The 24527-nt window shown below is 47.1% G+C and overlaps 1 protein-coding gene across 4 annotated transcripts in view; it reads left to right on the top strand.

The window, feature by feature from the left end:
- The window catches only part of LOC147116394 (BTB/POZ domain-containing protein KCTD19-like), a 188987-nt gene that overhangs the window by 30445 nt on the left and 134015 nt on the right, over nt 1-24527 (top strand). For all 4 annotated transcript variants that reach the window (XM_085991280.1, XM_085991278.1, XM_085991279.1 and 1 more), the window contains exon 5: nt 5684-5815. In XM_085991280.1, the coding sequence (XP_085847406.1) occupies nt 5684-5815 (132 nt within the window). The remainder of the gene's footprint in view (nt 1-5683; nt 5816-24527) is intronic.

Raw genomic sequence — 24527 nt, 5'->3', positions numbered from 1 at the left:
TAGGCCATTCGGCCCTTCGAGCCTGCTCCGCCATTCAATGTGATCATGGCTGATCATCCAAATTTAGTACCCTGTCCCTGCCTTTTCCCCATATCCCTTGATCCCTTTAGCCTCAAGAAATATATCCAACTCTTTCTTGAATATATTTAATGAATTAGCCTCCACCGCCCTCTGTGGCAGAGAATTCCACAGGTTCACCACTCTCTGGGTGAAGAAATTCCTCCTCATTTCAGTCCTAAATGGCTTACCCCTTATCCTTAGACTATGACCCCTGGTTCTGGACTCGCCGGCCATCAGAAACATCCTTCCTGCATCTAGCCTGTCCAGACCTGACAGAATTTTATAGGTTTCGATGAGATCCCCTCTCAATCTTCTAGACTCCAGTGAGTATAAGCCCAATCGACACAATCTCTCCTCATACGTCATTCCTGCCATCCCAGGTATCAGCCTGGTGAATCTTCGCTGCACTCCCTCCATGGCAAGAATGTCCTTCCTCAGGTAAGGTGACCAAAACTGCACACAATACTCAAGGTGCGGTCTCACCAAGGCCCTGTACAACTGTAGCAAGACATCCTTCTTCCTGTACTCGAACCCTCTTGCTACGAAGGTCAACATACCATTTGCCGCCTTAACCGCCTGCTGCACCTGCATGCTTACCTTCAGCGACTGGTGCACAAGGACGCCCAGGTCGATTTGCACTTCCCCTTCTCCCAATCTATTGCCATTCAAATAATAATCTGCCTTCCTGTTTTTGCCACCAAAGTGGATAACCTCACATTTATCCACATTATAGTGCATTTGCCATGTTTCTGCCCAATCACCCAACCTGTCCAAATCGTACTGGAGTTTCCTGACATCCTCCTCGCAGCTTACCCTCCCGCCCAGCTTTGTGTCGTCTGCAAATTTGGAGATATTACATCCAATTCCCTCGTCCAGATCATTAATATAGTGAACAGCTGGGGTCCTAGGACCGATCCTTGCGGTACCCCACTAGTCACTGCCTGCCACTCGGAAAACGACCCGTTTATTCCAACTCTTTGCCTTCTGTCCGCCAACCAGTTCTCTATCCAAGTCAATACCTTGCCCCCAATCCCATGTGCCTTAATTTTGCACGCTAATCTCTTGTGTGGGACCTTATCGAAAGCCTTCTGAAAGTCCAAATACACCACATCCACTGGTTCTCCCCTATCTATTTTACCAGTTACATCCTCAAAAACTTCCAGTAGATTAGTCAAGCATGATTTACCTTTTGTAAATCCATGTTGACTTTGTCCGATCCTGTCACTGTTTTCCAAGTGCTCTGCTATTACATCTTTTATAATAGACTCTAGCATTTTCCCCACTACCGATGTCAGGCTTACCGGTCTATAATTCCCCGCTTTTTCTCTACCACCTTTTTTGAATAGTGGGGTAACATTAGCTACCCTCCAATCCATGGGTACCGTTTCAGAGTCTATCGAGTTCTGGAAGATGACCAGCAATGCATCTACTATCTCTAGGGCCACTTCCTTAAGTACCCTGGGATGTAGACCATCAGGCCCTGGGGATTTATCGGCCTTTAGTCCCATCAATTTTCCTAACACCATTTTCCTACAAATACTGATTTCTTTCAGTTCCTCTCTTTCATCAGACCCTATGTTCCCCGGCATCTCTGGGAGGTTATTTGTGTCCTCCTTTGTGAAGACAGAACCAAAGTATGTATTTAGTTGGTCTGCCATTTCCTTGTTTCCCATTATAAATTCCCCTGATTCTGACTGTAAGGGACCTACGCTTGACTTCACTAATCTTTTTGTCTTCACATATCTATAAAAGCTTTTACAGTCAGTTTTTATGTTCCCTGCAAGCTTACTGTCATATTCTATTTTCCCTTTCTTAATTAATCCCTTTGTCCTCCTTTGTTGACTCCTAAACTGCTCCCAATCCTCAGGATTATTGCTTTTTCTAGCCAATTTATATGTGCTCTCCTTGGATCTTATGCTATCCCTAATTTCCGTTGTTAGCCACGGTCGAGTCACTTTTTTGTTTTATTTTTATGCCAAACTGGGATGAACAAATTCTGTAGCTCATCCATTCGGTCTTTGAATGTTTGCCATTGCCTATCCACCGTCAATCCTTTGAGCACCATTCCCCACTCAATCCTACCCAACTCGCTCCTCAGACCATCGTAGTTTCCTTTATTTAAATTGAGGACCCTTGTCTCTGAGTCAACTACTTCATTCTCCATCTTCATGAAGAATTCGATCATATTATGATCGCTCCGACCCAAGGGGCCTCATACAACAAGATTGCTAATTAATCCTTTCTCGTTACATAATACCCAGTCTAAGATGGCCTGATCTCTGGTTGGTTCCTCGACATATTGGTCCAGGAAACCATCCCATAAACACTCCAGGAATTCCTCCTCCACAGTATTGTTACTAATTTGGTTGGCCCAATCTATATGTAGATTAAAGTCACCCATGATGACTGCTGTGCCCTTATTGCACGCTTCTTTAATTTCCCTTTTAATGCCATCCCCAACCTCCACCTTACTGTTTGGAGGTCTATATACCACTCCCACTAATGTTTTTTTCCCCTTAGTATTTCTCAATTCTACCCATACAGATTCCACATCATCAGAGCTAATATCCTTCATTACCCTTCTTTAACCAGTAATGCTACCCCACCTCCCTTTCCTTTTTGCCTATCTTTCCTGAATATCGAATACCCCTGGATGTTGAGTTCCCAGTCTTGGCCATCCTTGAGCCACGTTTTTGTAATCCCAACCAAATCGTATTCGTTTACCTCTATTTGCGCAGCCAATTCATCCACCTTATTACAAATGCTCCTCGCATTAAGACACAAAGCCTTCAGGCTTGTTTTTTTAACGCTCTTAGACCTATTAGAATTATTATTTACTGTGGCCACGTTTGATTTAAACCGTTGATTTCTCTGACTGCCACTTTTGTTTTTCTCCTTCCTATCTTTTGCTTTTATCCCTGTTTTCCTTTCCTCTGTCTCCCTGCTCAGGTTCCCAACCCCCTGCCATTTTAGTTTAAACCCCCCGAACAGTGCTAGCAAACCTCCCCGCAAGTATATTTGTCCCGCTCTGGTTCAGGTGCAACCCGTCCGACTTGTACAAGTCCCACCTTTCCCAGAAGCAGGCCCAGTGATCCAGGAAACTAAAGCCCTCCCTCCTGCACCAACTCTTTAGCTACGCATTCATCTGCTCTATCCTCCCATTCCTATACTCACTAGCACGTGGCACCGGGAGTAATCCAGAGATTACAACCTTTGAGGTCCTGCTGTTTAATCTGCTACCTAGCTCCTTAAATTCTTGTTGCAGGACCTCATCCCTCTTTCTACCTATGTCGTTGGTCCCAATGTGAACCACGACCTCTGCCTGTTCACCCTCCCCTTTCAGAATGCCCTGCAGCCGTTCAGTGACATCCTTGACCCTGGCACCAGGGAGGCAACAAACCATCCTGGAGTCACGTCTACGGCCACAGAACCGTCTATCTGTTCCCCTTACGATAGAATCCCCTACCACTATTGCTCTCCCACTCTTTTTCCTCCCTTCCTGAGCAGCAGCAACACCCCCGGCGCCAGGAAGTTGGCTGCTGCTGCTTTCCCCTGGTGAGTCATCCCCCTCAACAGTATCCAAATTGGTATACCTGTTTGAAAGGGGGATGGCCATAGGGATCTTCTGCACTACCTGCCTGCTTCTACTGCTCCGCCTGGTGGTCACCCATTTCCCTTCTGCCTGTGCAGCCCTACTCTGCGGCGTGACCAACTCATCAAAACGTGTAATCCACGACCCTCTCGGCATCATGAATGCTCCACAACCCATCCATCCGCAGCTCCAGCGCCTCAATACGGCCCGTTAGTAGCTGCAGCTGGATGCATTTCTGGCACACGTGGTCATCAGGGACACCGGCAGCGTCCCTGAATTCCCACATAGAGCAAGAGGAGCACAACATGGGGCTGGGCTCTCCTGGCATGACTTACCCCTTTAATTAATTTAAATTAATTCAATACCACCAGTTAAAGATATACTCTAGGGCGCTTATTTAGCAACTGTCCCCACTACACCACAGAGACCCAAGAAAATATAAACCGCAGAATTTAAGCTTGTAATAAAAGAAATACTCACCAACCAATCACTTACCTGCTTCCTGGTGACGTCACACCTGGATTACTTTTTACCTCTCTCCCGGAACCTGTATTGGTATGACTCGCTGCCTTGGGCTGCTGTTTGAGTACCTCTGCCGCCTCTGGTGATCCCTCGCAGGTCCGCTGCCTCTCCGGTCTTGGGGCTCTGGGCCTCGCTGCCTCGGGCGCCTCCCACGCTTTCTGTCTTTTCCGCTGCTGCCAGCACTGTTGCTGGCGTTTTTATGCCTTGATGGCGACGCCCTATGGTCTTCGCGCACTTCCCCACGCGCTGCTGCCAACGCCGCTCTCCGCGGTCCCCGTGACAAACTGCAGCTCCTCGTGGCTTTCTGCGCTTCTAATTTCTTTAATTTTAATGACTGTTTCCGTCGTCAGAGCAGACCCTATGGGACACTTTCCTCCCTCTTCTCGGGTCTGTACGTTGCCCGGCTTCGTAGCACCGGCCGCGCCCTGTGTGCTCCACCCTCTCTCTCTCTCTCCTTTTCCCGACAACGCTGCTCGGCCCCGTTGAAAAGCCACCCGATCGAGCTCTAGCCCGCCGCAGCCCAGGAAGGATCAGTGTACTACCTGCCACCAGCCCGATTAGCTGGAACACCATAGACTGGAGAACCAAGCCCAACTCTCGACAGCCTCTCCTGCAAATCTTCGAATTCGATGAATCAGAGGGCGGTTGCCCACGGTCGACGCCCGTTTCTTCTGTTTGTTTGTTTTTTTTTCTTTTGGGATTTCTTCCTTCTGGCCTTGACCTCTAACAACTTCGCTTCAGGGATGGATCCCTGTGAGGTGGTGCAGAACTGTAGGTAAGCTCGGATCTGTTCGTCGCCAATGTAACGTCCGTGTGTAATTGAGACACGGACTGCAGAAGTTGGTTATAACAGGTGTTTACTGAATGGAGACAAAACTGGAACTACTATACAAAGTTACTACACAGGCTTATATACAGGGGTGGTCACTACTGGTACTGCAGTATACAGGGGCTGCAGAATATAGTTCCTTCTTCAAGGTACATACACTACACTAACGACATCCAGCTCTACTTCTCCACTCTTCAACCCGCTTTTGTGTTGTCAGACTGTCTGATGGATGAGTCAAAATTTTCTCCTGTTGAACATTGAGAAGACTGAAGCTATTATTTTTTTCCCCTGCCATAAACTCCACTCTTTTGCTACTGTTTCCATCTCTTTCCCCTGCCTTTCATTCAAGCTGAATCAAGCCATGCAAAACCTTGGTGTCCTGTTCAATCCAAGTTTGAGTTTTAATGCCCATAATCTATCCATTCACCACCAGAATATTACCTGCATTACTCCATTTTTTTAGTCAGATATTCTAGCTCTCCTACCATGGTTCATCTCTTACCTTTATTTATTTTTCTCTCTGTAAAGTGCCATGGGACATTTTTCTATGTTAAAGGTGCTATATAAATGCAAGTTGTTGTGTATAACATTTATATTAATAGTTATTTGATCAGTGCTAATGGAAAGTGAATCAGAATTAAGTTGAATTATAAACTTGGTTTAAAAATTTAATTTTGCAGCAAATTTTCTTCAGACTGGGAAGCTAATTGTACCTGACAAATTTTCAGAAATAGATGTTCTTGTGACTGAGATGGAGATGCTTCAAATTCCAGAGCTCATCAAAGCTGTGAAATCATATAGGATGGACATTGGTGAGTCAACAAGATTAAAAATGTAACTGTGATACCCGAGTGGTAAGGTCAGAAACTGAGAGATGTGAGATATTAGGAACAAAACCCAACTGTTTATTTACACGGTGTAGCAGAGAAAGATATCTCTTCCAAGCTGGAGGCAAGGCACACAATTTTTATTGCACGAGCCAAGATGGAGGATCAACCTCTGAGTCATACCCATAATGCAATGCCACATTACCGTATTAACTGGTGTACCAGGACATTGAATACATGACCCATTACCTTAAATACTGGTGAATGTGAACCCTTAATATTTGGCTCCATCTGGTCGATAACATTACATCCCAGATTACTATATCCCTCCCCTCTTAAGTTGAACATTAATTTCTTAACAACATTCTTAAAAGGCCCCATAAGGAAACTCCTTTAACGATAGTCCATACTGAACGAATCTAGCAGGTCGTTATCAATCTCTCTGGTGGCTTGTGAGACCTTGGTGAACGTCTTACAGTCAAGTCCCTGCTTGGTTGTGGTAGAACCACCTGCTGCTCCTGAGCAGTACTCAGAGTATCTGACTCTGCTACGATGATTTCCTCTTGACGAAGGGGTCCCGGTGGAACGGGCTCTGTTCGTGGTGGTGGTACCACCGATGCATTTGGATAACTAGGGGCCAACTTGTCCTCCGACATCTCCTCTGGAACCTCCAGTTCGATTTCCCCTGGTCTGGTCAGTATCTGATCTACATGTCTGTGTACTACCTGACCAGTTCCCACCATGACCGTATATGATACTGGACCGGTCATTGAGTCTATGACGCCAGGAATCCATTTTGGACCATAACTGAAATTCCTGGTAAGGACCGCATCTCCTTCTCCAAAACTGCGGCTCTTTGTCCTTCTGTCATGGTTCTCCTTTTGTTTGATTTGTCGGTTTTCCACCTTCCTTTTTAGATCTGGGTGAACCAGGTCAAGAGTGGAGCGTAGTCGACATCCTAACAACAGCTCAGCAGGAGAGAGTCCTGTGGTAGATTGAGATGTTATTCTGTAGCTGAACAGAACTCGTGACACCTTGGCTGCCAAACTCCCTTCCGCACTTTTTTTCATCATCTCCTTAAATGTTTGTACGGCTCTCTCCGCAAGTCCATTTGAAGACGGATGATATGGAGCTGAGGTCACGTGCACTATGCCATTGTTTCTCATGAACTCTTTTGTTTCTGTACTCACAAAACACGTGGCATTGTCACTTACTACGATCTCCGGTATCCCTTGATTACTAAAACTCCTACGCAGGCAGTCTATAGTAACAGTAGATGAAGCAGAATTTCCAGGATAAACATCCATCTATTTGGAATGGGCATCAATGATTATGAGGAACATCTTTCCCATGAATGGACCCGCATAATCTACATGTAATCTTCTCCATGGTTTATCCGGCCACTCCCAGGGGTGGAGAGGAGCCGCTGCTGGTGCCTTCCTGTGTACTTGACAAGTGCTGCATGTCTTGACTAGATTTTCTATCTCCTCATCTAGCTTTGGCCACCACAAGTAACTCCTTGCCAAGGCTTTCATACGCGAAACTCCAGGATGACACTGATGTAGTTGCCCTAGGATAGACTGTCGTGCTGGCTGTGGAATAATCACTCGTGCTCCCCACAACACGCAACCATCCTGCACACCCAGCTCTGTCTTCCTGACACTGTAAGGTATGAAATCAGTCCCTTCCGGATGCTGTGGCCAACCCCTCATCACATATTCTCGGACTCTAGACAGTACTGGATCTTTACCGGTCCATGTCCTTACTTGTTCTGCGGTCACAATTGCCGTGTCCGTGTCCTCCAACATCAAAACTCTGTCCTCTGGAGCTGCACGGATAGGTGTACCTGGCAGTGGAAGACGGCTCAAGGCATCTGCGTTCCCATGGTACTTGCCCGCCTTGTAAACGATGACATACTCATATGCCCTCAATGTCACTGCCCACCTCTGGATCCGGGGTGACACCATCTGTGGCACTGATTTCATTTCATTAAAAAGAGATAGAAGAGGTTTATGATCGGTGCATATGGTGAATTTCCTGCCATACATGTACTTGTGAAACCTCCGTAACCCAAACATTACTGTTAACCCCTCTTTATCTTACTGGGAATAGTTTTTTTTCCGCTGGTGTCAGAGTTCGAGACATAAACCCTATTGGTCTTTCTGTTCTATCTTCCAAGCTGTGTGAAAGAACCGCCCCCACCCCGTAAGGTGAGGCATCACAAGAGAGAATGATGTCTTTCTCTGCATTGTAGTGAACCAGCACATCCGAGGACAGCATCAGTTTCTTGGACTGTTCAAATGAAACCCTCTGTTCCTCTTCCCACTGCCACTGTGTCTCCTTGCGCAGAAGTTTGTGAAGAGGTGCTAACACTGTTGCCAAGTTTGGTAAAAATCTGTTATAATAGTTTAGCAGTCCCAGGTAAGCTTTTAACTCAGTCACATTGGTAGGAGCTGGGGCCTCCTGCAGTGCTTGTACCTTCTCCTTGATTGGATGGAGCCCGGTGGCGTCCACTCTGTGTCCCAGGAACACGGCCTCATTCCCCAGGAAAGTGCACTTACTCCTCTTGAGCCGTAACCCAGCCTTATCCAATCTCTGTAGTACCTCTCTCAGAGTGCTCAGATGCTCCTGGTCGGTTCTTCCCGTCACCAGAATGTCATCCAGATAGATTGAAACATGTGGGATCCCTTGCAGTACACCCTCGATAGTCCTCTGGAAAATAGCTGGACTAGATGAGACACCGAATGGTAAGCGGTTATAGGTAAACAAACCCTTGTGTGTATTTATGGTTACATACTTCTTGGATTCCTCATCTAGTGTAATCTGCAAGTATGCATGACTCATATCCAGCTTCGTGAATTTCTTCCCTCCAGCCAGGTTTGCAAAGAGATCCTCTGTTTTGGGAATAGGATACTGTTCTAGTTTAGACACCCTATTTACTGTCAATTTATAATCTCCACAGAGTCTTACCGAATTGTCCGGTTTTAAAACAGGTACAATGGGAGCTGCCCATTCTGAACATTTCACGGGTTCCAGTATGTTCTCTCTCAAAAGACGGTCAAGCCCAGCCTCTACCTTTGGTTTCATGGCATACGGCACAGGTCGTTGTTTAAAAAACCTTGGCAGTGCCTCCTTGTCTACATAAATCTTAGCTGGGGGACCATTAAATGTGCCAAGTTCTTCCTTGAACACGTTCTCATGTTCAATCAACACTTCTTGCAAAGACAACTGTTTGCCTCCCTCTATTTGATTTATTGCTCCCCAATCTAATTTAAGTTCTTGTATCCAGCCCCGACCTAACAGGTTTGGTCCGGAACCCGATACTACAACTACAGGTAGCTGTTCCACGGTGTCCCTGTGTTGCACAGTTACAGTAGCTGTACCCAATGTCGCCACTCGTTCACCGGTATATGTTTTAAGCTGCATAGAGCAAGACTTTAACTCTGGAACTTTTGCACGGTTCCACAATTTTGAGTACTCCTCCCTGTTCATTATGGTTACCCCGCATCCTGTATCCACTTCAAAGCTGACCTTAGAGAGTCATTTACTGTCAGTTGCAAAGTGATAGGATCCACTTTTGGAATGTTCTCTACCATACTATGCATTATGAACATGTCGTCTTCTTTCTCAGCTTCTCCGCTGATGTGATATGCTCCCTGTTTTTTCACTTCTCTTCCTAGGTTTTGCTTTCCTCTCCCTTTTGGTTTGTATTCCTCCACGATTGCTTTTGCCCTGCATGCACGTTTTATGTGCCCTTTTTTCCCACACTTGTGGCACTTTTCCTCCAGAAACCTGCAATCCCTCGCCAGGTGATCGCCATTGCATCTATAACATGCCTTTACATGCTCACGTTGTGGTTTCTGACACATGTTTAACTTGTGCACAATAACCTGACCTGCAACTTGCTTTGTAGTAGCCCAGTCTGAACCTTGTATTTCTTTTACATCTCGGTTCGCTGTCTCTATGGCTTGAGCAAGTTCCAACGCCTTTTCATACGTAAGCCCAGTCTCGGACAATAATCTCCGCTGCATTCGATCATCCATTATCCCGCAAACTAGCCTATCTCTCAGCATGTCTTTCAGGTTGTTGCCGTAATGGCAATCGTGTGCCAATTTTCGCAACACCGCTACATAATCCAATACAGTCTCTCCCGGTTTTCTGTTCCATTAATTAAATTTGAAACGCTGTACAATCTCACTCGGTCTGGGATTGAAATGATCCTTTAGCAAGGCCACTAAGTCACCAAATGATCTGTCTCCAGGCTTTGCAGGACTGCATACGTTTCTCATTAAACTATACGTCTGACTTCCCACAGAAGTGAGCAAAATAGCTCCTTTTTCCGACATCATTCACTTCAAAGAAAAGCAGCAACACCTCGCAGTATTCATCCCAGGTCTGCGTCTGAACATCAAAAGCAGAGATCTTTCCTACCGTAGCAGCCATGATCCGTTATTCAGTGTTCCTTTTTTTTTTCTTCGTCAAGATGTGATCTGTTTATCCTCGTCGCCAATATGTGATATCCGAGTGGTAAGGTCAGAAACTGAGAGATGTGAGATATTAGGAACAAAACCCAACTGTTTATTTACACGGTGTAGCAGAGAAAGATATCTCTTACAAGCTGGAGGCAAGGCACACAATTCTTACTGCACGAGCCAAGATGGAGGATCAACCTCTGAGTCATACCCATAATGCAATGCCACATTACCATATTAACTGGTGTACCAGGACATTGAATACATGACCCATTACCTTAAATACTGGTGAATGTGAACGCTTAATGTTGTATCCGTGTGTTAATGGAGACACGGAATGCAGGAGTTGGTTTAACAGGTGTTTACTGAACAAAGTCTGGAGGTGAACTAAAAGATACAAGATGCTATACAGGCTTATATACCCGAGTGGTCACTACCGGTATTACAGTACACAGGGGCTCTTAAAGGTACATACACTACAATTCCTCCCCTTTTAGATAATTAGTACATAACATTTTAAGTAATCATTAATTAACATGTTTACAAGAACAATAATCTACACATTTGCTGCAGTTAATCAATTATAAGTCAGTCTCTCTGGAGGCTTCCTGACTCGGTCCGGATAACGCCTCGGTGGTGTAGTAGTTTTCGGTGGTGTAGTAGGTTCTTTTGGCAAGGCCAATTCGGCTTGAATGCCAGTGTCGGGTTCATCTGGTTCCAGTATCACCGGATCGGAGGTAGATACTATGGGTATCTCTGCTTCATCATTAGGCGTATAGAGTTGTGGTGTAGGTTGTCCCTTTTTGGATGACTCTATGATCTGGTCAGCATGGCGCCTTATTATGCTTTCACCAATGTCCACGGTATACATCAGCGGTCCTAGTCGTGTGCAAATAGTTCCAGGCTGCCATTTCTCGGTACGGTAGTCCCGGGCCAAAACTTGTTGACCTATCTGGAAGGTTCTAGTTGGCCTTTCATTCATGCCTTGAAATTGCCGGTTCTCTACGTCCCTTCTGATGTTTGGCTTGATCAAATCCAGCCGGCATCTTAGTCTTCTATTGAAAAACATCATGGCGGGAGTTTGGTTTGTAACCACATGTGTTGCATTCCTGTATGCAAACAAGAAGTTATCTACCTTATGTTGTAGATTTATGTCTTCATTACCCATGGCCTTTATGGCCTTCTTGAAGGTCTGGACAAACCTTTCAGCTAATCCATTGGTGGTGGGATGGTATGGGGCGGACGTGTAGTGCTTAACCCCATTGTTTTTTAAGAACTTCCTGAATTCTTCGGACACAAATTGCGGTCCATTATCAGAACAGATCTGTTCAGGCAGCCCATTCCTGGCAAATATGGTCCTTAATACTGTGATGGTTTTTTCCGTGGTGGTGGAGGACATCTTTATTACCTCCGGCCACTTGGAATGTGCATCAACCGCGATTAAGAACATTGAGTCCATAAATGGACCAGCAAAGTCAATATGTACCCTTTGCCATGGAGATGAGGGCCACTCCCATGGATGTAGAGGGGCTTGTGGTGGGGCGTTTTGGACCTTCTGGCATCCTAGACAGCTCTTGGTCATTTCTTCGATGTCTCCATCGATACCTGGCCACCACACAAACGCTCTGGCTAGGTTCTTCATTTTCACTCCACCTAGATGCCCCTCGTGAAGCTCCTTTAGCACTTTATCCTGGAGTTTGGGTGGAATCACCACTCTGGATCCACACATCAAGGTTCCTCGGCACACTGACAGCTGTTCTCTTCTTTGCGAGAATGCTGGCAACAGTGGTTCGCCATGTGCTGGCCATCCCTTCACCGTTAAATCGTAGACTCGTGAGAGAGTCGGGTCATTTCTCGTTTCCTTTTCAATGGTAGAATTTGTTACTGGTAGACATTCTACTATGGTTGAGTGGAACATCTCCACTGGGTCCACTGTAGGTGCCTCTTCTACCGTTGGCAACGGTAGGCGCGATAAACCGCCATGCTGTTTTGATCCTTTGTATTCTATGTCATATTGGTGTGCCCCTAGGGAAAGGGACCACCTCTGTAGCTTTTGCGCTGTCATAATGGGAACGCCCTTTTTAGGGTTGAATATGGAGACGAGGGGTTGATGGTCAGTCAACAAGGTAAATTTTTGTCCGTGTAGGTAATGGTTGAATTTCTTCACTCCCCACACCAGGCTGAGTGCTTCCCTGTCGATCTGGGCATAGTTACGCTCAGCTGAGTTCAATGAGCGTGACGCAAAAGCTATCGGCCGCTCTGAGCCATCAGGGAATCTATGTGATAATACCACTCCTACGCCTTAAGGGGATGCATCGCACGCCAGTCTGATTGGCAGTGATGGGTTGTAATGAGCCAACACTTCCTTGGACGTGATCAAGCCTTTGCATTTATGGAAGGCACGTTTACAGTCTTCGCTCCATTTCCAAATTACTCCCGTTTGTAGCAGTGCGTTAAGAGGGTGCAGAACAGTTGACAAGTTCGGTAAAAATTTATGATAGTAATTTATCAATCCTAGGAACGACCTTAATTGTGAGACATTTCATTTGTTTCTGGAAAAATTCGCACTTGGGGCGATTTGCTCGTAGGCCCCGTTCTCTCAGCCTAGTGAGCACCTGCTCCAAATTGGCAAGGTGCTCGTTGTCGTTTTCTCCTGTTACAAGGATGTCGTCTAGGTAGCATTGAGTCCCCGGAATCCCTTGCAGGACTTGCTCCATAGCTCTTTGCCAGATAGCTGGAGCTGATGCTACTCCGAAAAACCAGTCGATTGTACTGGTACAGGCCTTTGTGTGTGTTTATCGTGAGATACTTTTTAGAGGCCTCCTCAACCTCCACCTGTAGATATGCCTGTGCCAAGTCAATTTTGGTGAAACGTTTCCCTCCGGATAGTGAGGCGAAAATATCTTCTATCCTCGGAAGAGGATACTGTATCGTGTGAAGGACCGGGTTTACAGTCACCTTGAAGTCCCCACAGATGCGAATTTTTCTCTGTTCTTCAGATTTATCATTATTCAACGTTTTCTTCATGACCGGGACGATGGGTGTTGCCCATTCGCTCCAATCTACCTTGGATAACACGCCTGCTTTTTCCAAATTCTCCAGCTCTGCCTCGACTGCTGGACGAATTGCGTATGGCACCGGCCTTGCCTTAAAAAACTTGGGAATTGCCGCATCTTCCACTTTTATTGAGGCGGTGACGCCTTTCAAGGTTCCTAGTTCCTGTTGAAACACTTCTTTGGCTTTAGCCAAGATGTCTTTTAATCGTTCAGGTATGACGTCGTCATCATTTTTTTTCTTACTGGTCACTGTCAGTGCCTGAATGGAGTGCCAGTCTAAACGTATCTTCCTGATCCATTCACGTCCCAACAACGGTGGACCACCATCTTGCAGAACGTATAAATATAACTTCTGTATTTCCTTGCCGTTGTATACAACAGGCACCTTTATTTTCCCTCTGGGGTATACTTTCTGCCCCGTATATGTCTTCAAGATAATGGATGTGTCTTTCAAAGGTATATGCGGAAATAGCCGCTCGTAATCCCGTCGACTTACGACGGTCAGAGCTGATCCTGTATCTAGCTCCATTGTAACTGGGGACACCGCTATCGTGAGGGTAACCCAAATGGTTTGGTAATCTTCTTTGGCAATTACATTATGTAATTTGAGACAGCTTAGTCTCTTGTTTCCGGAGTCGCTATCGCTCTTCTGGTCTTCGGCGCTACTGTCCGTCATCATTTGTACCTTTCTGTACTTTTCCTTATTGATTTTTTTTCTGTCAGTGGATTTTTTGTTTCCAGATCGGCATACACGTGCAATGTGTCCCATCTTTCCGCATTGCCTGCATGCTTTGTCCTTGAACCAGCAGTCCCTCTGGTCATGGGTGGATCTGCCGCAGCGATAACACCTCTCGAAACCCCGTGTCATTTCATGGGTGCTGAAGTCCTGTGGCTTTTGCTGTATCTCTGCAGCTCCTCTTGCTGTTGCTTCGTATGATACAGCCACACTGAAAGCCTTGTCCAGTGTCAAATCTTTCTCAGAAAGTAGCCTTTTCTGTGTTCCTTCACTTAGGAGACCGCAGACGAATTTGTCTCGTAGAGAATCTGCCAGTCCTGCCCCGAATTGGCAGTGCTTTGACAGCTTTCTGAATTCGGTGAGGTAATCAGCGTTACTTTCATTCTTGTGCTGATTCCTCCTGAAGAATTTGAATCGTTCCGCTATCAGCAGCGGTGTTGGGTTTAAGTGTTCCTGTAGGGTATCAACAATCTCCTTAAAATTCTTGTCCATCGGTTTGGCTGGAGTGATTAAGTTTCGTAACAGCCCGTATGTCCTTGCGCCCATCAGATTTAGAAGTACCGATGCCTTTTTATCATCCTCTACTTCATTCGCTGTGCAATATACCTCCACTCTTTCCACATATGTGGTCCAATCCTCTATATCACTATCGAAAGCAGTAATATTGCCAGTCTTAGGCATCCTGAAAAAAAAGGCGCCTCCCGCGCTTTCCTTTCTTCCCTGCCGAGAAAAAATGGCGCCTCCCGCGCTTTCCCACCGCTGCCGCTGCTGACAACGCTGTTCTCCGCGGTTTTTATTTACACAGATATTTTTAATAGTTGGAGACTCGTTCCCGCCGGACTCTCTGGGACTTTTCCCTCCCTCTGCTTGGTCCGAATGCCGACCTGCTTTGCAGCGCCGGCCGTCTCCAGAGTGCTCCACCCTCCGTCTCTGTTTGCCTCCGCCTTCCGACTCGCTGCTCGGCCCCGCTGCAGAGCCACCCGATCGAGCCCCAGCCCGCCGCCCAGGAAGGATTAGTGCAGTACCTGCCACCAGCCCGGCTAGCTGGTGAAACCACAGTTTTTTTTTCTTTTCTTCGACCTTCGTCTGAGGAATCGATCTCCTTGAGGTGCTGCCGAATTGCAGGTAAGTCCGTTTCCAATTCGTCGCCACTGTTGTATCCGTGTGTTAATGGAGACACGGAATGCAGGAGTTGGTTTAACAGGTGTTTACTGAACAAAGTCTGGAGGTGAACTAAAAGATACAAGATGCTATACAGGCTTATATACCCGAGTGGTCACTACCGGTATTACAGTACACAGGGGCTCTTAAAGGTACATACACTACACTTAATATTTGGCTCCATCTGGTGGATAACTTAAACATTACATCCCAGATTACTATAGTAACCAAAGGACCTTTAATAATATATCAAATCTATAGAAAAGAAATAACAACAGAAATGTTGGAAACACTCAGCAGGCCAGGCAGCATCCGTGGAGAGAGAAACAGAGTTAATGTTTCATGTCTGTGACCCTTCGTCAGAACTGGAAAAAGTTAGGGATGTAACAGGTTTTAAGCAGGTGCTCTTGCGTCTTTCACTAAACTCTGAAGTGCCATCAATTTAAGGATGCCACTTTGCAATCTATCCTGCCTTCCACCCTAGCACAGACCGTCCCTTTAGTTCCTTCCTGCCCCCCCCGCCCACTTTCCCTGCTTAAAACCTGTTACATCTCTAACTTTTTCCAGTTCTGACGAAGGGTCATAGACCTGAACCGTTAACTCTGTTTCTCTCTCCACAGATGCTGCCAGGCCTGCTGAATGTTTCCAGCATTTTCTGTTGTTATTTCAGAATTCCAGCATCCGCAGTATTTTGCTATTGCTATAGAAAATAAACCTGTCTAAAGTAACAGTTTAGAAGCTATTGGATTACATGGCTATGCATTTTATAAATGGGGAAAACTTTTAAGCTGGAATAGTCTTGCTATGTTCATATAAAATTTATAGATTGTTTATGTTGACAGCTGCTGATCATTTAGCCGTAATAGCAGACAGGAGGGTTAATTAAGTGCAATTTTTCCTGAATTAGTTAAAAAATATTACCAGAACTAAAACTTAATGATAGCAACAGTTGAGACAGATTATAAACCCATTGAAATACCTACAATAAAGTTGTGCTGATCAGAATGGAAAACACACAAACATAAGAAATAACAAGAAATATCAAGAAGAGTAAAATTCAGCAATCTGATGTCGGTGCTGTGCTGACTAAGCAGTGCTGTTACATTATTCTCTGTTATAATCATTTTCAAGAACCATAACCACATTAATTGTGGTTCAGATTGATATTTTTGTGTTACCAAAATATGTTTTACTCATTGTTTCTGAACCCAACATTTATAATGGGTGGGTGTAGTCACAATTATTTGTATTTTTTTGACTATTACTTTTAAGGGATAATGCTAATTTCATTAAAAGAAATCCTGTACAGTATCTAAGCTGCCATTCGTTTTTATTTGAAAAGAAAAAGACTTGCATTTATGTAGTGCCTTTCATGATCTCAGGATGTCCCAAAGCACTTTACAGCTAATGAAGTACTTTTAGAATCATAGAATGGTTACAGCACAGAAGGAGGCCATTCGGCCCATCGAGCCCGTGGTGGCTCTCTGCAAGAGCATTTCAGCTAGTCCCACTCCCCCGCCCTTTCCCCGTAGCCCTGCAATTTTTTTTTCCTTCAGATACTTATCCAATTCCCTTTTGAAAGCCACAATTGAATCTGCCTCCACCACCCTTTCAGGCAGTGCATTCCAGATCCTAACCACTCGTTGCGTAAAAAAGATTTTCCTCATGTCACCTTTGGTTCTTTTGCCAGTCACCTTAAATCTGTGTCCTCTGGTTCTCGACCCTTCCGCCAGTGGGAACAGTTTCTCTCTATCTACTCTGTCTAGACCCCTCATGATTTTGAACACTCATCAAATCTCCTCTCAAGCTTCTCTGCTCTAATGAGAACAACCCCAACTTCTCTAGTCTATCCAAGTAACTGAAGTCGCTCACCCCTGGAATCATTCTCGTAAATCTTTTCTGCACCTTCTCCAAGGCTTTCACATCCTTCCTAAAGTGCGGTGCCCAGAATTGGAAACAATATTCCAGTTGAGGCCGAACCAGTGTTCTATAAAGGTTCATCATAACTTCCTTTTGTACTGTATGGGGTCGATTTTCCTGAGGCTGTCGGGAAGAAGGCGGGACTACAACTTTCGGGTTTTAGACCCGCCTACTTCGATGTCCGGCCAATCGGCGCGATTTTCCCTTGATTGACCTTGTTGAGCCCGCCCAGCGGGCTCAGCAGGCCAATTAAGGGCCACCCGGCAACAGGGGACGTCACAGACTCCAGTTTCATCTGTCAAGAGTTCTTGACAGATGAAATATCAGTGTTTCACAGCTGTTTGAAGCTGTCAAACACTGACAGTCTGAGTTCTAACATGAGTCCTTCTGCACAGACTCAGTTAGAACTCTCAGCAGCACTCAAAACTGAAGGCTGTCACTTTTCACAGATCGCAGCCGTTCAGCTTTAAGTGCCGGCTGAGTGATGGGCTCCCGACGGCTACAGGAAGAAAGGCTGTTAAGGTAAGTACAGGTAAGTAAAAGTTCCTTACACACTTTAGACACACCAAACACACTTACCTTTACACTCATGCACCCATCACTCACCTGAACACCGACATCGCGACCCCTCTAATTCCTTCAACCCGACGGCCCGCCTGCTCTAACCTGGCGTGGTTTGGAGCCGTCGGGAATCCCACACGACACCCCTCAAAATAGGGATTAGGCTAAAAATTGCCTGTTAACAGGCAGTTAATTGGCACTAACCCCTTCCCGCCTGGTTTCGGCGGGTCCCAGTGCGGGGTGGGTACCCGCCGCCCCTGAAGCTTGCGTGGGGTGGAGTTTTGGGCGGGATGGTGTCAGGACCCCCAAATTCGGGATTTTCCCCCCCCCCCCACACGCCTGAAACCCCGCCTGACGGCTCCAGGAAAATCGACCCCAATGCCTCTATTTATGAAGCGCAGGATTCCACATGCTTTTTTAACTGCTTTCTCAACGTGCCCTGCCACCTTCAACGATTTGTGCACATATACCCCCAGGTCTCTCTGTTCATGCACCCCCTTTAGGATTGTACCCTTTAATTTATATTGCCACTCCTTGTTCTTCCTACCAATATGTATCACTTCGCACTATTCTGCGTTAAGTTTCATCTGCCACGTGTCCGCCCATTTCACCAGCCTCTCTGTCTTCTTGAAGTCTATCACTATCCTCCTCACTGTTCACTATACTTCCAAGTTTTATGTCATCTGCAGATTTTGAAATTGTGCCCTGTACACCTAAGTCCAAGTCATTAATATATATCAAGAGGAGCAGTGGTCCTAATACTGACCCCTGGGGAACACCACTGTATACCTTTCTCCAGTCTGAAAAGCAACCGTTTACCACTACTCTCTGTTTCCTGTCACTTAGCCAATTTTGTATCCATGCTGCCACTGTCCCTTTTATTCCATGGGCTTCACCTTTGCTGGCAAGCCTATTATGTGGCACTTTATCAAACGCCTTTTGGAAGTCCACGTACACCACATCAACCGCATTGCTCTCATCAACCCTCTCTGTTACCTCATCAAAAAACTCGATCACGTTAGTTAAACATGATTTGCCTTTACAAATCCATGCTGGCTTTTCTTAAATAATCCACACTTGTATAGGTGACTGGTAACTTTGTCCCTCATTATCGTTTCTAAAAGCTGCCCCACTACTGATGTTAAATTGACTAGCCTGGGTTTATCCTTGCACTCTTTTTTGAACAAAGGTGTAACATTTGCAATTCTCCAGTCCTATGGCACCACCCCTGTATCGAAGGAGGATTGGAATATTATGGCCAGTACCTCCGCGATTTCCTCCTTAACCTCCCTTGGCATCCTAGGATGCAACTCATCCGGTCCTGGTGACTTACAACTTTAGGTGCAGACAGCCTTTCTAGTACCTCCTCTTTATCAATTTTTATTTCATCCAGTATCTCCATTACCTCCTCTTTCACTATGACTTTGGCAGCATCTTCTTTCTTGGTAAAGACAGATGCAAAGTACTCATTTAATACCTCAGCCATGCCCTCTGCCTCCATGCGTAGGTCTCCTTTTTGGTCCCTAATTGGCCCCACCCCTCCTTACTACCCATTTATTATTTATATGCCTATAGAAGACTTTTGAATTCCCTTTTTTATTAGCTGCCAACCTGTTCTCATACTCTCTCCTTGCCCCCCTTATATTCTTTTTCACTTCCTCTCTGAACTTTCTATATTCAGCCTGATTCTCACTTGTATTCTCAACCTGACATCTGTCATACGCGTTCTTTTTCTGCTTCATCTTACTCTCTATCTCTTTCGTCATCCAGGGAGCTCTGGCTTTAGTTGCCCGACCTTTCCCCCTCGTGAGAATGTACCTTGACTGTACCCAAACCATTTCCTCTTTAAAGGCAGCCCATTGTTCGATTACAGTTTTGCTTGTCAATCCTTGATTCCAATTTACCCGGGTCAGATCCGCTCTCAACCCACTGAAATTGGCCTTCTTCCAATTAAGTATTTTTACTCTTGATTGTTCCCTTTCCTTTTCCATAGCTAATCTAAACCTTATGTTACTATGATCACTGTTCCCTAAATGTTCACCTGTAGGAATGGCTAGATTCCTAACTAAAGGACTGAGGTTGAGTCAGTCTATCAAACAAACGATGTTTAATACTATTCAACAGAGTTTAACATGAAAACACAGGAGAACTAAATTACAGGTCTATACTCTTTGCTGGCTCCACGAGGACTGGTTAGGGCGGCTCCCCAGCCTGACATCACATTTTCCCGCTGCTGGAGGATCACGTGATCAACGTGATGACGTCATCGCGTTTGGTCTCATTCTTAAATGTACATGCAATAATATGAACAAAGATACAGATTCATTCTGTAGCTAATAATTTGTTAAAGATAATTATGTGCATTAGATCAGAGTCCCCTGGTGGCTCTGCCACATGCGCCCCCCCCCCCCCAGAATTGTCTTTAACAGTAAAAGTCAATCGACTAGGAGGTCTGACAAGCCTGTCAGAGCGACTCCTGTATTCTTGGAGTGGACGTTGAACAGCTGGCAGGCTGGCGGATGGAAGCCTTGGGTCTGGCGTGGATGCAGCGGGAGGTCGACCACGTCGTGGTGGCTGTGCGGTCTCTACTGGCCGGTCGATGTCCAGGTGTGCCGGTTTGAGACGGTCAATGGATATGTGGTCGGGTTTACCACTGATGTCTACGAAGAAACTCCTGTCGCCTGTCTCCAGTACGCGGAAAGGGCCTGTGTAAGGGGCCTTGAGCGGATCCCTATGGGCATCATGACGCATGAATACAAATTCAGCAGTCTTTAGCTCCGCTGGTACGTGTGAAGATGGAAGGCCATGATGCGAAGTTGGGATAGGCGCAAAAGCTTTGGCTGTTTCCCGGTGGTTGCTGAGTTGGTCGGGTGCAGACCACGGCTCAGTTGGAAGCGGCAGGAAATCTCCCGGTACGCGGAGTGGCTGGCCGTACACGAGCTCCACGGCGGACGATTGCAGGTCCTCTTTGGGTGCCGTGCGAAGACCCAACATGACCCACAGAAGCTTATCCACCCATCCGGCGCCTTGGAGGCTGGCCCTCAGCGATGCCTTTAACGATCTGTGGAAACGTTCACACAAACTGTTTGCCTGCGGGTGATAGGCCGTGGTGCGGTGAATCTTGGTGCCGAGACCCTGGGCCACAGCGTTCCAGAACTCGGAAGAGAACTGTGGACCGCGGTCTGAAGAAATGTCCGCCGAAACGTGCGACCCACGAGGAGAGGAATGTTCTGGCGACATCAGCGGACGCAGTAGACGCCAAAGGAACTGCCTCTGGCCATCTAGTAGTACGATCGACCATGGTGAGGATGTGTGTGAACCCCTGTGATGGTGGAAGCGGCCTGACGAGGTCCACGTTGACATGGTCGAATTGACGTTCTGGTACTGCGAACGTGGCCAATGGGGCCTTGACGTGACGTTGCACCTTAGACATTTGACAGACGACGCAGGTGTTAGCCCAGTCGCGGCTATCCTTACGCATTCCTCTCCAGACGAACTTAGCCGACATGAATTTTTGAGATGCCTTCATGCCAGGATGGGAAAGCCCATGTATGGCGTCAAAAACTTTGCGGCGCCAGGCAACTGGAACGATCGGGCGGGGATCTCCCATGGAGACATCACAGAGTAACGAGGTGCCTGCTGCGTGGAATTGCACATCGGCCGGTTGGAGGCTAGAGGTGTTAGTGCGATACGCCTGTGTTTCAGGGTCGGATGCCTGATCGGTAGCCATGAGGGCATAATCGATGCCCAGCTGGACCGCCCGTATGGTCGCGCGAGAAAGGCAATCAGCTACCAAGTTGTCCTTGCCAGCTACGTGTTGGATGTCTGTCGTGAATTCTGAAATGAAAGTTAGCTGTCACTGCTGTCGAGCCGACCACGGTTCGGCGGTCTTGGCCATGGCGAAGGTCAGTGGTTTGTGATCTACAAACGCAGTGAAGGGGCGTCCTTCTAACAAAAAACGGAAATGGCGGATAGCCAGGAACAGCGCCAGCAACTCCCGGTCGAAAGTGCTGTATTTGCGTTCATTGCGTACTGTTCCTGTACGGCGCCTACAAAGTACTGTACAAAGTACTGTTCCTGTACGGCGCCTATGGCATAGTTGGAAGCGTCGGTGGTAAGGGCGATGGTGGCACCTGGCAGAGGGTGCGCCAACATAGTTGCATTGGCTAGAGCGGTTTTTGTGTTGTCCATTTTGACCGTCCAGGCTATTGTATCCTTTCCAGCCTTGCCTTTGAGGGCCTCCTAGAGGGGCTGCATGAGTTGTGCTGCCTTAGGTACAAAGCGCTGGTAGAAATTCACCATGCCCAGGAATTCTTGAAGAGCCTTGGTGGACTGTGGCCTTGGGAATGCCGTAATTGCTTCGACCTTTGATTGCAGCGGAATTGCACCCTCCGAAGTAATGCGGTGGCCCAAGAAGTCAATCTGCTGTAGACCGAACTGACACTTGACCGGGTTGATTATGAGGCCATGTTGGCTGAGGCGCCGAAAGAGGGTGCGTAGATGGGAGACGTGTTCCTCTTTGGTAGAGCTGGCTATCAGGATGTCGTCGAGGCAGACAAATAAAAACTTAAGATCCCGCAGCACCGAGCCCATTAGTCGCTGAAAAGCCTGTGCAGCGTTCTTGAGCCCAAATGGCATCCGTAGAAACTCGAACAGTCCAAAGGGAGTGATGACTGCAGTTTTCTGGACGTCCTGCGGGTGTATGGGAACTTGGTGGTAGCCACGGACGAGGTCGACCTTGGAGAAGATTGAGTTTCCTGCCAAATGGGCGGAGAAATCCTGAATATGCGTGATCGGGTACCGATCGGGAGTAGTGGCGTCATTAAGGTGTCGGTAGTCCCCGCATGGCCGCCATCCGCCGCCGGGCTTCGGGACGATGTGGAGAGGCGAGGACCAGGGACTATTCGACTGGCGAATAATCCCCAGCCGTTCCATCGTGGCAAACTCTGCCTTCGCAGCCGCGAGCTTGCCGGGTTCCAGGCGCCAAACTCGTGCGTAAACTGGAGAGCCAGTCGTAGTAATGTGGTGTTCGACACCATGCTTAGTGGCCGAGGAGGAGAAAGTGGGCTTGGTCAGCTCCGGGAATTCACCTAATAGGCAAGTGAACTCGTCCGGCGAGGGCAACATGCAGGAGATGGTGTGCGACGTTGCGGAACTGCGGAAGCGAGGGATGGAGTGGAAGGTGGCCGCGTTAACCAATTGACGATTTCTTACATCCACCAAGAGGCTGTTGGCGCATAAGAAATCCGCGCCGAGGATGGCTTGCAAAACCTTGGCTGTGATGAATTCCCACTGAAACCGTTGCCCGCCGAAGCACACCTGGACCCGCCGTTTGCCAAAGGTACGAATGGCCCCGCCATTAGCTGCCTCGAGGGAGAGGCCGTGCCTCCCAGACTGAATATCGAGCGATGAGGCAGAAAGGATGCTACACTGCGCCCCAGTGTCGCATAAAAAGCGCCAGCCCGAGAGGGAATCTGTAATGTGGAGGAGCTTCCCGGAATTTCCAATCGCCATCGCGGCCGAGGAACGTCCCTCAGACTTGGTCCTCCTTTTCTGGAGTTGCTGCTGGTGTTGATGGGTTTTTTTTAGGCGCGAAACTGCAGGGAGGGCGGCAGCCTCTGGCTTTCGCGCCAAAACGGACGTGGTAAAAGCACAAGCCGGGGGATGGAGGCGTCGGGGCGGCGTTCGCGGGGGAGGGGTGCCTCGTGGCGACGCAGGATTGCTGTGTGACCGCATAAATCGTATCTGCTTCTGCAGCAAGTGCTGCGCAATCTGTGGCTTCCGATCTGGCGAGGGCAGCCTGAACCTACTCGGGTAGTTGACTCAGGAATAACTCCCGAAAGAGAAAACATTGTGGTTCGGAGCCAAGGAGCGTGAGCATCTGGCTCATTAACTCAGATGGCTTAGAGTCGCCAAGCCTGGGCATAGCGAGCAGTCGGCGGGCACGCTCCGCCTTCGTGAGCCCGAAGACCTGTATTAACCGCGCTTTAAGAGTATCATACTTGCTGTCAGCTGGGGGGTTTTCGAGCAGGCTGATGATCCGTGAGGCCGTGGAGCTGTCGAGTGCGGAGACCACGTAAAGGTAATGGGTCTGATCCGCAACGATGTTTCGGAGATCGAATTGTGCTTCTGCTTGGACGAACCAGGAGGCCGCCTGTTGTTCCCAAAACTGTGGGAGCTTCAAAGCCACGAAGTTCGATTCCATGTTTCGTTTCGCTTCGCTTCTTCCGCGAAAATTGTTCACGAAAATTCGGGGTCACCACTGTAGGAATGGCTAGATTCCTAACTAAAGGACTGAGGTCAAGTCTGTAAAGTCTGTTGGTTGTATAGCGAAGTAATACACAGACTACAAGAGTAACTTAAACAGGACTTTACTATTCGAAGGTCAGGGCGAATCTGCCCAATAAATTCTGCCACAGCACTTATATACCGGTGTGGTCACCGTCGGTATTACAGTATACAGCAGCCAGGATAAAGTAGTGCCACACCTAAAATAGTTCTTTTAAACGTGGACGGTTACATACAATAGTTCTCTTAAAGGTAGAACAGTTACGTACACTACAATCCTCCCTTTTTAGCTTACAACATACTTATTCTCCATTAACATAACATCATAACATATCCAACTTCATGTTACAACAGTTCACAGAGGTAGTCTCTGCGGAAACAGTTCACAGGTTCAGTCTCTGCGGGAAACAGTTCACAGATTCAGTCTCTGATCTTCTTGACTCGGTCCGGACCACGCCTCCGTGGTGTAGTCGGGTCACCTTGCTAGAGGGACTCATCCCATA

The sequence above is a fragment of the Somniosus microcephalus genome, chromosome 6 (assembly GCF_052327205.1).
Source record: "Somniosus microcephalus isolate GS21.2 chromosome 6, FLI_Smic_1.0, whole genome shotgun sequence".
Taxonomy (NCBI): domain Eukaryota; kingdom Metazoa; phylum Chordata; class Chondrichthyes; order Squaliformes; family Somniosidae; genus Somniosus; species Somniosus microcephalus.
The sequence above is the reverse complement of the archived record's forward strand: the minus strand, read 5'-3'. Positions and strand labels throughout refer to the sequence as shown.